Genomic DNA, 17,096 nt, shown 5'->3' on the forward strand with positions numbered 1-17,096 from the left:
AGCCTACACATAATAAAGGCAAGTTTGGTTGTACCTCTTTTTGTCATGGAAGGGTGGAAAGTGATGAAAGTAATGAAATGGGGCATCTACTTAAGAATGTTTGGTGCGTACAGACCACTTGTTCAAGTGACGCTTTAAAAATGATCGTAAGATAGTGTCCAATCCATTCCGCATATTCCGCATTCCGCACTTGGTTTGTCTTGAAAAGTCGTTCGTGTAGCATTTGACAGATGGTAAGCGCAATCATTATTAGCTATACTTGGCACACGACATAGCACTGCGGCAAGTTCGGGGTGCAATTATTACACAGGAAATAAAAAAATCGGAATTTTGACAACAAAATTCAGGGGTGCGATCATTACGCGAGTGCGATCATTATGCGAGTAAATACGGTATTAAAAGGGTGATCGTTAGCTCTGGGGTTGGCGACAGCACAGATAGAATCTAATCCAAAGTTTTCAAGTTCTTGACGAACGATGGCATGTACGAGGAGAACCAAAAAAGTGGTAGCATCAGGGCTACGCGAACAGAAAGCTGCGGGTGCCATTGCATCCAGTTCACGTCAAAAGATTTGCACCACATCCTCTGATGGCGACGCATGCTGCTGTGCGGGTTGATCTTCACATGTTGACGTTGCGGCAGTAGGGAAGTCTGGCGAATGGTTTCAAGACGTGTTGGCTTTTTGTCTGCTCAAATTGTCGGCACTCTTTAATGATGGCATCAACTGTAGAACAGCTTTTGCAAATGAGCAGATTAAAGGCATCATCAGCAATGCCCTTAAGCACGTGCCCGACATTTTCAGCTTCTGTCATGTTGCGATCGGCTTGGCGACAAAGTGCCAGCACGCCTTGGATGTACGAGACTCCGTGGCGGATAGGCACGGGAGGCCAGTTCCTTCTTTGCGGCAATTTTATGGCCGGCTGGTTTGCCAAACAACTCTGTCAACTTCCCTTTGCATTGATCCTAACTGGTTAGCTCCTCTTCGTGGTTTTCGTACCACACCTTTGCTGTGCCTCATAGGTAGAACAATGGGTTAGCTAGCATAAGCGTAGGATCCCATCTGTTGATTCCACTTATGCATTCGTACATAGCCACCCATTCTTCAATGTCGGCGCCATCGGTCCAGCAGAAAGTTCCAGAATCCTTGGGTTGCACAACGACAACCGAACGTGACAGCGACGTAGGTGGCGACGGTGACGTTGGAGGCAATGACGTTGATCCCGCATGCTCACTGTCATTCATAGTGTGGATAGTGATGCGACGTCCACTGCAGAGCTCCGGTTCTAGCCGTGGTACCCAGCACCTCCCACCAATATATTACGGGGATGTTGGGAGTATGTAAAGACTGTATTTACAATATATATACTGGATTAGTCAGAGTAGTTAAGATGGCCTATCACCAACAACACGCAGCAGCCAGCATCTCGTGATCTTCTTCTTCCTCTGTGTTCTTTTATCCTTCCGTAACAGTATTAATGAATGACGCTATGTTTAGGCAATTCCTAAGGTGCCGGTTCGTTTTAATATTACTCGGAGCGGTTAGACATGGGAAAACAGGGTAATGATCTGTGACAGACAACTCCACAACACCACCTTCAAGAGGATTAATGTGGTTGAACAAGATGGTGATCAATGAGAGTACCATTGCCATGAAGTGGAACACGAGTGGGCATAGATATAAGGCATTCATAACCATACCCACTGAAACAAGTAATGTATTCAGAAACCTTTTGTTTTTGTACTATCAAGGAGGTTGACGTTCATATCACCTAAAATAATAACCCTCTTTCCTTCTAGTGCTAGACCATTCATCACACCACCTAAATCTAAGCAGAACTATGTGATAGATGATGACGGCGATGCAGGCAACAACTAAATTGTTATTGGCTTGCAAAAATTACGGTTCATGAAGTTCTATCCAGATGGATTTGCATTTGTTAACATTTAAGGCCAAATCTAGTCGCCTGTGATATTGCAAGCACGTTGACATAACACCAGCTGCACCCCCATGACCATCATAATTTCGGTGGCAGTATTCAGAAACTTAATGCGATGTGAATATGTCTTTATCACTTTTTCGTAGCCATGTTTCACTAATAGATCTAATGGAAAAATGATGACCAATGGACGACAACAAGTTTGTAATATTATCACAGTTACTTCTTAGACCTTCAGCATTAAAATGGACGAACAACCTACATAGTAGAAACAGTTGCGAAGCAAGATCAGAAGTTGAAATATAAGCCATCGTATGATTAGATAGACGCTACAGATTCTGGGTTGTAAATATAGCTAAGAGAAGGTAGGTCGAGCTCTGATTTTATGCGAAACACTCTGCTGTCAGCAGACTTTGTTGCTTTTATCCGACAGTTCAGTCCACAGAAACGCCCACTGTTTCTCTTTTCTGAGTGCAAGGGCTTCAGCAAAAAGCTTCTTGTTGTCTACCGAAAGCTGACAGTTGACAAAGACAGCCTGAGTATTTTGCCCAGAAAATTCAATGGAATGGGAGTCAAGGCGAGCTTTACGTGCCTTCCTAACAAAGTCCATTTATTTCACAAGAGAACAGAAATGGGCCACAATGTTTTGCTGCCCAGACTTTGCTGGCACTCGGGGAACAACATCAAGATGCTTTCAGCGTTTGCTATTATGTTTGCTTTGCTGCATCATGACACCCACCAAAGTGATTGCTTTTCTCTTTTATAAATGCAGTGTTAGCTTTTATATTAGGGTTTGCCATCATGCTTGCTTTGCTGCACCTTGATACCCACCAAATGGACTGTGCCATTCCTGCATTGGCTACGAAATGGTGGCTGGCAGTATTGATTGATTGATTGATTGATTGATTGATTGATTGATTGATTGATTGATTGAATGAATGAATGAATGAATGAATGATACAGGACAGTTAATTTTGTTGCCAATGGACTGCATTATAGCAGCACAGTTCTCCCCTTGCATAGAGGGGACGTCCTAATCTCAACATTGTTGTTCGACTATACTGCTCAAGGTCAGCCAGCTCCTTCCTTAGAGCCTCATTCTCATTTCTGAAATCTTTGTTAGCAGAAGAAAGCTCTTTTTGTTGATCACGGGCTGCCTCAACAATGTTTAAGCACATTGAGGCTAGCATTCATGCTCGTAACTTCTGATTTAAAAGCAGTGAGATCAAATCTCGATTCTCGAAGTTTCACTTTGACATCAACTACGATTTTGTCAGCGAGCTCTGTCATTCGATAGCCAAATTTTGCTTCAAAGTGATATGTTTTTTTTATCTAATTCGATATGCATACCTGCCAAGCCTCCCGATTCGCCCGGGAGACTCCCAATTTTTTACTGAACTTTCTGATTGTACGGGCACTGTCTTGTATCTCCCAAAAGATGGTCTCTGTTCGCGCAATAACAGCTTTTGCGAAACTGGCACCACGGAATCTACAGCCACATCGTAATCGCCAACATCACCAACGGCTGCATTAGTACCATCGGTATCATCGACTAAGCAGCCGACTACGGTGCCTAGTAAGCAGACGAAAGCCAGAGCCAATGTAGCTCTTGCATTGCATGCATGCCTTCCTCCATGGTGCATCTTGTTGCTGCTGCTTGTGTGTATGATTAGTGTAGGCTAGGCCGTGTTTGTGCGGTGCACCGTGTAAAGTTGCAATCCTCGTGTGCTTGATGCCATGGCGCTATCAAAGCCCAAGAAAACGTATCTGCAAAAGTTTTTGTGATCTTTTGAATTCCGTGCTTTTTGACATCAAGAAAAGAACATTTTGTGCAACGTGCGGATGCGACGTCAGTGTGTCTCACGGTGTCAAAGACGACTTGAAACTGCACGTTTCCACGGCGAAGCATCAAAGCTATGTTCGCACCGCTGAGCAGCAAGACAACATAGTGAACTTTCTCCCGAACAACTGTGACGACAGTGTCATACGTGTGGAGTGCCTGTTTACGGGATTCCTTGTTGAACACAACCTACGCCTTAGTGTAAGCGACCACGTTGGGCCTCGGAAAATGTTTCCGAAATGCAACGAGGCGAAGCGTTATGGATGTGGACGCAACTCTGAAGCGTAACTCTGTGAAGAATGCGGAGGTTGCCAACCTGAAATTGATTTCACAGGCATCGCTCTCGAGTCTTCGTTTCTTTATTCAGTTTCCCTCAGCTGCTGCCCCGAGATTCCAATGAATCTGCTGAAGACGCTTTAGATGCTCTCGAAGCTGAGTTTGCCACACTACAGGCATACAGTCTTCAAGACGACATTCTGAATTAAGAAAGGTGGGACGTGCAGTGGTCTATGGTTGGAAAAATGAAAAAAAAAACACTGATGGAAAACATGTTTCACCGAGTTGCTAAGGTGATGCTCGATTTACTCGTGATACCGCATAGCAAGGCAGAGCATGAGAGGATTTTTAGCACGGCGCGAAAAAGTAAGACTGAATTCTGCTTATCAATGTGCAACACAACCCTCCAACACCTGCTGCTAGTGAAGGGTCATCAGTCTTGACCATGTTTTGAGCAGAGCTACTCCAACAAATTTTTGAAGTGAGCAAAGTCTGCTACTGCAAGGTCCCTGCAAAAGGACTCGCCAAACACTGCCTGAAAGTATGAACGAATCCCCCTGTTGGCGCGAATAAAAAGTCTCCCGATTTTTCATCTCGCCAGGTTGGCAGGTATAGATATGTGTAGGTATCACGAACCAAGAAGTTGAAAAACGGGCGAAAACTCAAGTGCAATAGAGCAGCAGCAGTGGTTGCGGTATAAGACAGCAAGTACTAGTAAGACAGCAAATCAACTGACCTGTAGGACGAGGGAATAGCAATTAGACCTGTGCTCGTGTCTGCAACCACCACTGCTCTGATGCGGGCACACCACCGGTCACTGCTTATGTAGCCTGGTTTGGAGATCTGCGCATGAGGAGATCGACGACACGAGTGCTGGGGGTGGTAGATATGATGCGTCTTGATTATCCGAGGTACAGAGTTCCACATTGGCATGTGGATGATGAATTGCCGGCACTGCAGTACTCACTGTCGGGAAGTAACTTTGTTTTGCGTGGCAGATCACCTGTAGGACAAGGGAACAGCAATTGAACTTGTGCTCGTACCTGCAACCAACACTGCTCTGATCCCAAGAAACATTGCACTAGAGCTAGCATGAATTCGAGTATCACCCACATAGACTTGGTCTTGAAGGTCTGACCGCAGCAGATTTAGTAGCAGATAAGCAGGTCTGGCAGCAAATGTCCCGTGAGGCTGTGTGGTATTTGTCGGTAGGATAGCAAAAACCTGGCAGTCCTACACTTGAAGTCGCCAGGCTGTGATTTCTTGAGATATTCTAGACTACTCTTTCAGCCACTCCATTTAATGCCAGGTGGTGGGGCAGAACCAGCATGGGATGCACCCCTTTGTGAGCCAGGAACTTGTAGTGCACACTAGTAAAAGCAGGGCTATTGTCACTCACGACCACGTCTGGCAGCCCATGGCAGGCAAAAATGCTCCTTAATAAACATGGTATGGTTGACTGTACTGGTAGTCAAGACACCCGCCGCACTTCGACCCACTTTGAGTATGCATTCACCATCCCCAGACGCCCTGGGGCTGGTCTGCCGAAATCCATGTGGAGGTGACAGGACACCTTTCTGGTCAATGGCCATGAGACCTGTATTGCTCCAGGAGCCTTCGTATGCACGTGGAAGACAGCACATCCACCCACCTTGTCTGCAATGTCCTCATTGATATCTAACCGCCAGCTTCGTTTTATCGACGCCTGGGTGGCATTTGTGCAGCATATCCAACATTGCCGCATGTAAAGACTCAGGACACAACCATATGGCTGCTCAGCCGCACACAGCCCTCCGTAACCGTTAATTTGTCCAACCGGTTCACAAAGGGCTGCCCCTCAGCTCCAGGCAGCCTTCCTCACCACAATGCAACATGCAATAAGGCCAGTATAGGATCTGTGGCAGCCTCAAGCATCCCAGCTGACAACATAACAGGGTAGGCATTCTGAACTGTGAAGACTTGCTGTATTCTTGGTTTGTCATAGGGAGTGTGTTAAGAGCAAAGAAATAGCTTCCACAAAGAGAAAGAAAAATGAAGCGGGGTGACTGAGGACATATGGCACGGGAGTTCTTTGTCTTCTAGCTGGAATGAATGGCAGCTTAAGACATGCTGCTCTCGGCTTTTTGGATGTATTGTCCTTGAAGGCTGGTCTACTGGTGATCTAATGGTCTACTAAGTGATCTTGAGCGGCAACCTACTCAGAGCTTCAGCAATTACCCAAACTGGCTCCTGGCTTGTGGTCAACCTGTAGTTCTACCCGCCTAAGGTCAATGCCCAACTCAGCACAAGTGGCGTTGTGGGGAAATTCAACACTCGTGTCCAAGCAGGCCTAAGAGTGGCTTATGGTCTGTGAATATTTCAAACTACTTTGCCCAGACAAACTGGTGAAACTTCATTACGCCAAACACCACCACCAGCGCTTCTTTGTCCCGCTGACTATAGTTCTAAGCTGATGCTTCGTGCTTTGATGCAAATGCCACGGGCTTTTCCACCCCCACCCTTCTCCCGCATGTCTTGCCGGTCTGCTAGAACTGCTCCTATGCCATAAGGAGATGCAGCATAGCGGAGAAACTGTCGTAAACTGCGGTCATAATACAGAAAGATTTCTGCAGAAGTTAGCAACCTCTTTCTTTCCTAAAACAAAGCTCACTGTTATAGTCCCCAGTACTATGATGCTCCCTTCTTTAACATCTAGTGGAAAATATAAGAACAGTGATATGGGTTAGTTGGTTCATGTTCATGGTGTAAAATTTCTGCAGCGCGAAGCACTGAAGTGCGGAAAAAAGAAAAACAGACAAAGGAAGAAGGATTGCACGAAGACAACACGAGCAATTTCGTTGTCTTCTTGCAAACCTTCTTTTTTTGTTCGTTTTTGTTCTTATTTCCACAGTTCAGTGCTTCGTTCTGCAGAAATTTTACACCATGTGCAAAATATGTGGCCCAGAAGACAAATTTCACAAAAACCTTCTGTGAAAACTCAGAAGTCCCAGGAAACTCTGCAGCTAACACACAGTCTGACTCCAGGGCCTTGGCAATTGCTTGTACTGGTTCGGGTGCTGAGTGCACATCGTTTTCTTCATTGATTTCTTTTTTTCTGTGCATACAGTCGAACCTCACTACAACGAAACTCACGGGACGCGTGAAAAATTTAGTTGAAGTGAAAATTTTCTTGTGGCGACATTTGCCCCAAAACACTGTCAAATTTCACTACACACTCAAAACATCATTTATTTCCGGAAAAAGTCGGTTACCTTTCGTTGTGACGAAATCTGACCCAATACACTGTCAGATTTGACTAACATTCAAAAACGTCATTTATTTGCGAAAAAAGTCGGTCATCTTTGTTTGCCTCCGTCCTTTGGTCATCATCGCCATGGTGCGATGTTTACATTTGGTCAGCAGCTGCATTGCGGCGTCATCATCGTGGGCGCCAATGAAATTACGAAATTACTAATGACGTCAAAAGCGTCCATTACATCCAGTGCACGAGGTGGGGCCGATGCATCTTGTTTGCCGCACAACACTTTCGCAACGATGTCGTGTCAGGCCTTGAAGCGGGTTAAGGTTAAACCCCATGAGCGTGATTTTGTGCGCGACAGCGACAAGCGACGGCTTCGAGCGATGGAACGGGCCATCGCGTGAACAGATCGCTCGGTCTTGTAGCGCGATCGCTCGGTTCTGCAAATCTAGAATTCGTTGCTCGTCACCTGGAAGTGCTATGAGCGACTAGCCAATAGCGCGAAGGCGGAACTAGATGTACATAACTCAAGTACTTCCGATTGTCGCACGGAACGAGCAAACGATTGAATTTTCATACGTGCAAGGATAAGAACCTACTGCAAGACTTTCAGAAATATTTTATGCTGCTTTTTACAGTAAAACACATCAACTTAAGTTAATAAGGCACTCGTCACGCTAGTTTCGGCGCCTATATTGCTGCCCTGATAGCGCCAACACTCGGGAGACGTCGCTCGAAGTCATCGCTCGCATGGGGTACAACCCTGGGAGTGTTAGCCAGCGCCCCCACTCGCATACCTTGGTGGCGAATGTAGAACATCCTTCCTGCCACAGGCGTCACGAGAACGTGATCTTTTTGGGTGAAGGCAACCGTTCAGTTGCTCAAAGGTAAAAGCTCAATTGGTAGAGCATTGCACGCGTAATGCGAAGGTTGTGGGATCGTTCCCCACCTGCGAGTTGTTTCTTCATCCGCTTTAGTTTCCATTAATTTATCGTTGCTTCATTTCATTTATTAAGAACAAGCAAATTTATTTATTTTATTTATTTATTTATTAGATACTGCCAACTGCCTCTTGGCAGTCCAGGCAGGAGTGAGTGTATACAAAGTCGGCACTGCAAGTCAAAATAACTAAAACATGGGTTATAAGGAACCATAAAAAATACAGACTATTGCATCGGGAAAGGCAGCATGTACAAAATTGACATAAATAGGAAAATGGTGATTCTAAAACGAACACGCTTCATTGCAAAGATTGTACGGCAGACACAAATGATTCAACCGAGGGCATACAAGCGACTTCTTGCGGTAGAGCATTCCACTCTGGTATAGTTCGAGGAAAAAACGAGAAGCGATAAGCAGTAGTTTTAGTCGGTGGCATCACAATCATTTTGCTGTGCTTGCGTCTGGTTTCTCTTGTTTTATTAAAATTGATGTATATGTCGGGATCCATTTTTGTTTGTTTATTAACAATATTAAACAAAGTTTGTAGGCGATGCAGTCTACGCCGAAATTCTAGCGATGGGAGGCCAGACCGTGTTCTGAGATCAGTGATCGAGACTCGTCTATTATAAATATTATAAATAAATCTAAGGGCTTTCTTTTCCACGCTTTCAATGTTGTGACACCGGTCTTTGTGTGGGGATCCCAGACAGCATCGGCATATTCAAGCAGTGGTCTAATGAGTGTCGTGTAGGCAGCGAGTTTAGTCCTACTAGTGCAATGTTTTGAGCCGGTGTTTAATTAGCCATAGCTTCCTTAGCGACGCCGAAACGACGTATTGGACATGAGCGTTCCAGGTTAACTTCGAGTCAATAACTACACCCAGATACTTAAATTTGTCAGCCGTCCTAATTGCTACATTATTGATTTTATATGTACAAATTGATGGTGCTTTCTTTCTTGTAAACATCATTTGAGTACATTTTGAGGCATTTAAGTTCATACGCCAGCATTGACACCAATTATCGATTGCATTAAGGTAATCCTGTATAGCAGTCTGATCATGGGGTGATTGAATGTTGTGGTACACAATACAATCATCAGCGAATTTTCTCTATGTTGTCCTTGGTGTCAGTGTTTGTTGGCTTTTTATGATATGACTAATAAAAATCGAGCCCCTCGGTAAACCCCCTTTCTTCTCGTTTATTACATAATGAGGGTCTCGAATCCGGCAACATTGATGCCTTCAAGTAGCATGTGTGGGTTTATTGACCGGTTGCCTTCACCCAAAAAGATCACATTCTCATGACGCCTGCAGCAGAAAGGATGTTCTACATCCGCCGCCAAGGTATGCGAGTCGGGGTGCTGCCCTATTGCAAAACCCAGTGCCACTGGGACCCAGTGCGCCGGATTATGGGCCCAGTGCAGTGCGCTGGTAGCTGGGGCGCTGGGAAGGCGCAGCGTACTGGGAGGCACTGGCTACTCGTGCGAAAAACAGCTCTAGCACATTAAATATGCGGTGCCTGGACACCGTATATATTTTTTTGAATACAGAAAGCAAGAAAGAGCGCTTTAGTGCAATAAAAAAAGAAAAAAAAAACGTAAAAATAAAACTGCTCGGACAAGGATTCGAACGTCCGACCTACAGATCCCAAGCCCATCACTTTACCTCTACGCCACGCCATCAGATGGAAATGAGCGGATAATTTGCCATGTCAAAGCCGAGAAGCAGTTTGTTTTGCAGAGCTACGTCTTGTACAGACATGGTTGATGCACTATCGCCCAGCAACTAAAACTCACGCCTGTACCAGAAAGAAAAAGTTGCTGTCCGTATTCAGCAGTACGCTTGGAAGTGCCACACCATCGATTTTCACTTGCGATTGCTATTTTAACTACCCGCGCCGAGATCGCTCCCCACCGAAGCTTAGGCTTAGTGTATCCGCCGAGTCCGTCCTGTGGGCGTGTCTAGGCGCAGGAATCAAGAAATCTAACAAGGATAAATCACTCTTTATTTCAGCTTTCGCATCAATGTTCTTAAATAAACAATTTTTTCATGTCTACAGTGCCAGCACAAGAGAGAGAGAGAGAGAATCAACTTTTGTGCTGAGCCCTTAGTGACGGTTGGTGCGCGCTGGCACCAGATGGGGTGGAACCTTCTTCTCAGGTCCCATATGCGTACAGCAGTTCCTGGCCCCTAGCCGCCAGCGCGAGCTGGGTCGGTAGGTCGGGGCTGTACAACAAGGTCTCCCATCGCTCGGGGGGGTCGGGGCTGGGGAGGGTGGGGGGTAGGGATGGTGGGGGTTCTTGAGCTTAGTGCACTCTGCAAGGATGTGTTTCTAGAGTGCCTTTTGACCGTCTGCAAAAAGGGCATGAAGTGTCATGCTCTGTTGGGAACATCTTGTGCAAGAGCACGGGATGCGCTAGCGACCCCGCTTGCGTGCGTCGCACGATCGTTTGCTGCATTCGGTTGAGTTGCGGATGCGGACAGGGAAGCCTACATCTGCCGCTTCTGTACATTTGCGTGATTTCTTTGTAGCTTGTCACGGGGTGCGGTAGCTCTGGCTCGTCCTCGGCGCAGATTGAAAGTTCTCGGGCATAGTGGTCGGCGAGTGCGTTGCCTTCCATTTGTGAGTGAGCCGGGACCCACACGAGCTCAACGGCCCGTCCCGGTGATTCGCATTTGGTGAGGATCGCTAGTGCCGCGGGAGAGATGTTCCCCTTGCGGTAGCTTGCGTAGGCCGTCTGGGAGTCTGTGACCATGGTCCTCACTCCCGGTTGTGCGAGTGCGAGGGCCACGGCCACTTCTTCTGCTTCGGCTGTATTCGTCGTCCGTATCGACGTGCCTGTGACCAGTTTATCAATGGCGGTGACGACCGCCGTTGCTCTGGTTCCGTGCTTGGGAAGCGAGGTGTCCACGTAGAGGACCTCGGGGTCCTTTTCCAGCTGTCGAGCCAGTGCCTTGGCCCGCGCAGAGCGTCTCTTGTTGTTCCTCCCCGGCTGCATGTTCCGGGGGAGGGGCTTGGTTTTAATAATGTCTCTCTACGTTGTGGGGAGCGGCTCCGTTGTCGGTGGCTGTTCAATTTGCCATCCTATCTTGCGTAGGATGGCCCGACCGTGCTCTGTCCGGCTCAGCCTTACTCTCTGCTGGGATAGGTGTGCTTCCACCAGCTCTTCCACCGTGTTGTGGGCACCCATTTCCAGCAGCTTCTGCGTTGACGAGTAGACTGGGATGCCCATGGCGAGTTTGACTGCTTTCCTTATGGTCGTGTTCAGCGTCTCGCGGTTCACCTTCGCAAGTTGGAGGTACGGGGCGGAGTACGTTACGCGTGACACAACGAATGCCTGCACCAGGCGCAGTGCGTCTTCTTCTTTGATTCCTCTGTTCCGGTTGGTGACTCTCCGGATCATGCTCAGGACTTGCTCGGATGTGGTCTTGATTTTGTTGACGGCTGCGTGCGCCTTGCCGTCGCTGCGCCACAGCAGGCCCAGTATCCGGATCTGCTGCGTTGGTTTGATCTCTGTGCCGTCGATGGTGATGATTATGTTCGGCGGCGGCTCTTTCTTTGGTCTTCCGGGCTGTACCATGAGCAGCTCGGATTTCTGTGGAGCGCAGCTCAGGCCGCAGGTCCTGGCATACTCGTGGACGGTCGTTGCCGCTCTCTGCAGGGCTACCTCCGCCCAGGCATCGGACCCTGCGCGGTTCGTCTACACCGTTATATTGTCGGCATAGAACGCGTGGTCCACGCCCTCGATCTGATTGAGTAGTTCGGGCAGGGGCAGGAGTGCTAGGTTGAAAAGCAGAGGCGACAGGACAGACCCCTGTGGGGTACCCCTGTCTCCGAGCTCCACAGGCTCTGACCGTTCATTTCCTATCCGGATAGTTGCTGTTCTATTGGTTAGGAAAACTTTAATATAGCCGTAGGTCTTGCGGCCACACCCCTCGAGGTTCTCGAGCACGCTGCCGTGGGACACGTTGTCGAAGGCCCCTTTGAGGTCCAAAGCCAGTATACCCCGGGGCGCGTGCCTCATTGCTTTTTAAATCACTAGTTCGTGTAATTGGATCAGGACGTCTTGGGTGCTCAGGTGCTGGCGGAATCCATACATGGTCGCCGGCATCTGATTTGTCTCGTCCAGGTGTGCTTGAAGTCTTCTGAGAACCATGCGTTCCATGACCTTGCTCACACAGGACGTGAGCGAGATGGGGCACATGTTCTCGATGGTCAGAGGTTTGCCGGGTTTAGGTATGAACCATACCTTGGCCTCTTTCCATTGTGCGGGCAACTTCGAGCTTTCCCAGGTTCTGTTGATGTGACCCAGGAGCCCGCGTGCCGCCGCATCACTCATGTTATTGAGCAGCTTGTATGTAATGGCGTCCATTCCGGGTGCGCTCGTCTTATTACTCTCGTCTATGGCTGTTAATAACTCCGTGATGGTGAACGGTTCATCCAATGCCGGATTTTCCGGTCCCCCGTACTCCTCCGGTATCGGAAATCGCCCTCTCTCAGTCTTGAGGTAGATCGCCTTGAGGTCTTCAATGAGCCTTTGGCCGTTGCCATCGTACGCGTTCAGAACTTTGGTGTGAGGTTGCGGTTGGTTGCGGTCTTGCTGCTCAACGGGTCGATCAGGTGTCTGAGCAGGCACCAGGTCTTGCGCGCCGACAGCTTTCCCTGCAGCCCGTCGCACGTACTCATCCAGTTCTCTCGGCACAGCTTGGTTGCGTATTCAGCGATCTGTTTGTTGAGGAGCGCGATGCGTTTGATGAGCTTCTTGTTTCGTCGTTGACGCTTCCATCTTCGCGTGAGCGAGTGCCGCGCCTCCCACATGTGTGCTAGTTTGGCATCGACGAAGGGCGTCTGCATCGTTGTCACAACTTCTTGAGTAAATCTGTCGAGCGCGATCTTTTGTTCTCGTGCCCATTCTGCGTACGTTTCATGTCTGCCATCCTCTGCGTTTTCTCCGGAGGTCTGGTTTTCTTCGTCCGTGTGCTTGCGCATTCGGCCCCAGTCGGTGATCTGGGCTTTGCCGAGGGCTGCCCGGTACCTTGGTCCCTTGATCGTTACACTTATGATGCTGTGGTCGGAGCCCAGGTCTACGTCTTCGTTCCGCCAGGCCACTTCTAGGGAGCCCGCCATCCACGACAGGTCCGGGGTGGTGTCCCTGTTGACGCTGTTTCCCTTTCGGGTGACGACGCCCGGTTCATTAGGGACCGCGATTTCTTGGTCCTCCATTGCCTTTGCTAGAGCCTTGCCTCGTTTAGATTGGTATTTGTAACCCCATGTAGTGTGAGGGGCGTTGAAGTCGCCTAGGACCAGGAGCGGCCTGTTCCCCGCCAACCTCTTTGCCTGGCTCACTGTTGTTTCAAAGTCGTACTGCCTTTGTGACGGCCTGCTGTATGCGCTCATCACAAACAGGTTTCCGGCACTGCCAATAGTCCTTGTGTGAACCTCGACCAGCGTGTGTTCGCAGCCCTTTTGTGCCGTGAGGTGCTGGGTGGCTGCTATGTTGGTGCGCACCAGTAACGCCGTCCCGCCTTCCGTCGGATCCGTGTAGGTCACGTAACCAGGGAGTCTGGGTCTGCCGTGTGTCTCTTGTAACGCGATCATATCCGGTTTCTGCTCGAGCCCATCTATGTGAAGTTGTAACTCGGCTTCCTTGGTACGGATGCCCCTGCAATTCCATTGGTAAATGATCGTTGTTTCCCCCCCGCGGATTTGATTTTTACTGTTCGGCGTCTGCGCCATCTTCCTTTGACGTTTTGATGCGACCGCGCCTGTACGCGATCGATTCCTTGACTTTATTGGCGCGTTCTTTCCTTAGCGCTGTGAACTTGTTCTTCACGGTTATCGTCGCTGCCTTCGCCGCCAGTCGTTCGTGCTTGACTGACAGGAACTTTATTTGACCCTCGAAGACCTCTAACCTGGCATTCATATTGTCGAGATTCTCGTTAATTTGATTGATGGCTGCGAGTATCGCTGCCAGTTTGCCCTCTTGCGGCGGTTGCTGTTGTTGATGTGACGTCTGCGGTGCCGCTGCTGCCGTCTTGCAGTCAGCTGTGGTTTCAGCGTCCATCGCTTCTTGAACATTCAATGCTTGTTGCATGGGCTGCACCTCTCCTCTCCGCTCTTGGCGGGGCGAGAGGGGGTCCCTCCGCGGCACCTTGCGTTTCTCGTTGGCGTCCTTGCGCGCCGTGCTCGTTTTGGTTATTTTAGTCGCTGAGCTGCCGCTAGCTAGCGCATCTATTTTACTCATGAGTGCTCTTATCTGCACATTCTGTTCCTGAATCTGGGCGTTTTGCCTTTCGATTAGTCTTTTAAGTTCTGTACATTCGCCGCACTCTTGGCGTGTTGCGGCGTTTTGGCTAGAGGGGGGAGGTGGGGTAGGGTTGAGGGGTGGGAACTCTCTGTCGTTCCCTAGAGTGACGGAAGACCTGTTGGTCCAGCCCACCTTTTTCTCGGCGAGTATCCCTCGTTGGTTGGACTCGACCCGGGTTCTTGACCTGGTCCGGGACCTCGAACGGGATCTCCGACGTCTTCCGCTCGAGCTACGACTGCCTCCTTTTCCCATCGTCTCCCAGCGGCGGCCATCCTTAGAGCCAGCCGATGGCGCCTGGTCGGCCCTGTTTGGGCCATCCCGGGAATGGGATCTCGATCGTTGGCAGCTTTGGTTGCTGCCCTTGCGGGCCGGCGTTCTTGAACGGCTCCGCGAAGAGGTGCTGTGTTGGGCACAGCCTGTAGGACCTCTATCTTCTTGGCTACTGTCGTCGATTGCCCGGCACCGCTCCCAGCGCCGGCGCCGCACCACATACGGCCTCTTGAATTTTGCCTTACAGGCCCGGTCGGCGGTGAGATGCTTGTCGCCGCACAGGCCGCACTTGGGCACGCACGCGTGCTCTTTGTCCGGGTTGGCGATGCCGCACCCCCGGCAGATGCGATTTTGGGGATTGGGGCACACGTCCATTCGGTGTCCGACGCGGCCGCACTGGTAGCAGACGTCGATCTGCTTGCGGTGCAGTGAACATTCAACGAGCAGGTTCCCGTAACGCACGTAATTGGGAACCTTGGGTCCCTCGAAGGCGATCACCACGGATCTGGTCTTGCCAATTCGTTTCGCCTGCAACGCCATCGGGTTGTGCTTGTGCACCACTAGGTCTTGAATTTCTTGGGCGGTGTCCTCTAGCGGGATGCCTCGTATCACTCCTTTAACTGTTCCGTGAGGCGCCGATTCGTAAGTGGTCACCTCGTGGGCCGTTCCTCTAATGTCGATGCTTTTCACCATGGCGTACTTGTCGGCGTGCTTGTCGGCGTGACCGCAGATGTGACGCGTCATAAACACAGGTATGTGTGCTATCGCCGAAGGCTCCCAGCACTAGCCCGCGCTTCTCTGACGAAGACTTATGACTAGACAGGCATGTTGACTGAAAGGCATCACTGAACTAAGGAAACAGTGCATATCCTTTGCGTGACGAACAAGAAATGGCTATCGAAATCGGCAGTAACAGGCCATACACCATCCCGGGTTGGCAGTTCATTTAGGACTTTTTTTCGAAGTTAAAATAGCAAGCGCAAGTGAAAATCGATGGTGTGGCACTTCCAAGCATACTGCTGAATACGGACAGCAACTTTTTCTTTCTGGTACAGGCGTGAGTTTTAGTTGGTGGGCGATAGCGCATCAACCATGTCTGTACGAGACGTAGCTCTGCGAAACAAACTGCTTCTATGCTTTGACATGGCAAATTATCCGCGCATTTCCGTCTGATGGCGTGGCGTAGTGGTAAAGTGACGGGCTTGGGATCTGTAGGTCGGACGTTCGAATCCTTGTCCGAGCAGTTTTATTTTTACTTTTTTTTTCTTTTTTTATTGCACTAAAGCGCTCTTTCTTGCTTTCTGTATTCAAAAAAATATATACGGTGTCCAGGCACCGCATATTTAACGCGCTAAAGCTGTTTTTCGCACGAGTAGCCAGTGCCTCCCAGTACGCCGCGCCTTCCCAGCGCCCCAGCGTCCAGCGCGCTGCAGTGGGCCCATAATCCGGCGCACTGAGTCCCAGTGGCACTGGGTTTTGCAATAGGGTGGCTAACACTCCCAGGGTTCTACTAGAAAACACAAATACCCAAGAAAGCGGACGAGGAAACGGCGCCGTGGTAGCTCAATTGGTAGAGCATCGCACGTGAAGTGTGAAGGTTGTGGGATCGTTCCCCACCTGTGGCGAGTTATTTTTTCATCCACTTTCGTTTCCAAAAATTTATCGTTGCTTTATTTAATTTATGAAACACAAGTAAATTCTCCTATGTTGTCCTTGGTGTCAGTGTTTGTTGGCTTCTTATGATAAGCCTGTACCCATGTGCATTATGTTGTTCAGCACGGAGCTTCGGCAAGGGATCCTCTCAAATGTTGATGAGAATGTCAGTCATGGCCTATGTCCACAGAAAATGTTTTACTGCATCTGCTAAGCTAGACACCAACCTTTTATTGTGGTAGTCGCCATCTTGTTAGTTTGCGGCCTGACCATCAACTGTGATCCCCAGGTGGTCCAAATTTTCGGAGTCCCCACTACAGCATGCCTCTATCGTATCGTGGTTTTGGCATGTGAAACCCCATAATTTAATTTTAATTTTAAGATTGGGTGAGTTGGTAATGGTTGCCTCTTGCATGTGTTCACAGTGCAAACATACTTAGCAAACTGAACAGGCCAACCTAGACATAAAGGTTGTACAGACGTGTATGCATGTATGTGTCATTAAATGTCATTTGTACATGGCACTGTGTGTTGCTGCTACCAATGCAGAGCCCGCCATGCAAGCGCCCTGCCTCCAAATCGCCTGCAGTCCGGAAGCTGGCATCACCCAAGGTGGGTTTCTATACACTGT

The 17,096-nt window shown here is 49.0% G+C and overlaps 1 protein-coding gene across 1 annotated transcript in view; it reads left to right on the plus strand.

Moving 5' to 3' along the window:
• LOC142580213 (DNA mismatch repair protein Msh6-like) overlaps window positions 1-17,096 on the plus strand; it is a 745,039-nt gene that overhangs the window by 160,319 nt on the left and 567,624 nt on the right. Inside the window, exon 6 of the mRNA XM_075691108.1 lies at window positions 17,015-17,077. Within this exon, the coding sequence (XP_075547223.1) occupies window positions 17,015-17,077 (63 nt within the window). The remainder of the gene's footprint in view (window positions 1-17,014; window positions 17,078-17,096) is intronic.

This window comes from Dermacentor variabilis, chromosome 4, assembly GCF_050947875.1.
Source record: "Dermacentor variabilis isolate Ectoservices chromosome 4, ASM5094787v1, whole genome shotgun sequence".
Lineage (NCBI taxonomy): Eukaryota > Metazoa > Arthropoda > Arachnida > Ixodida > Ixodidae > Dermacentor > Dermacentor variabilis.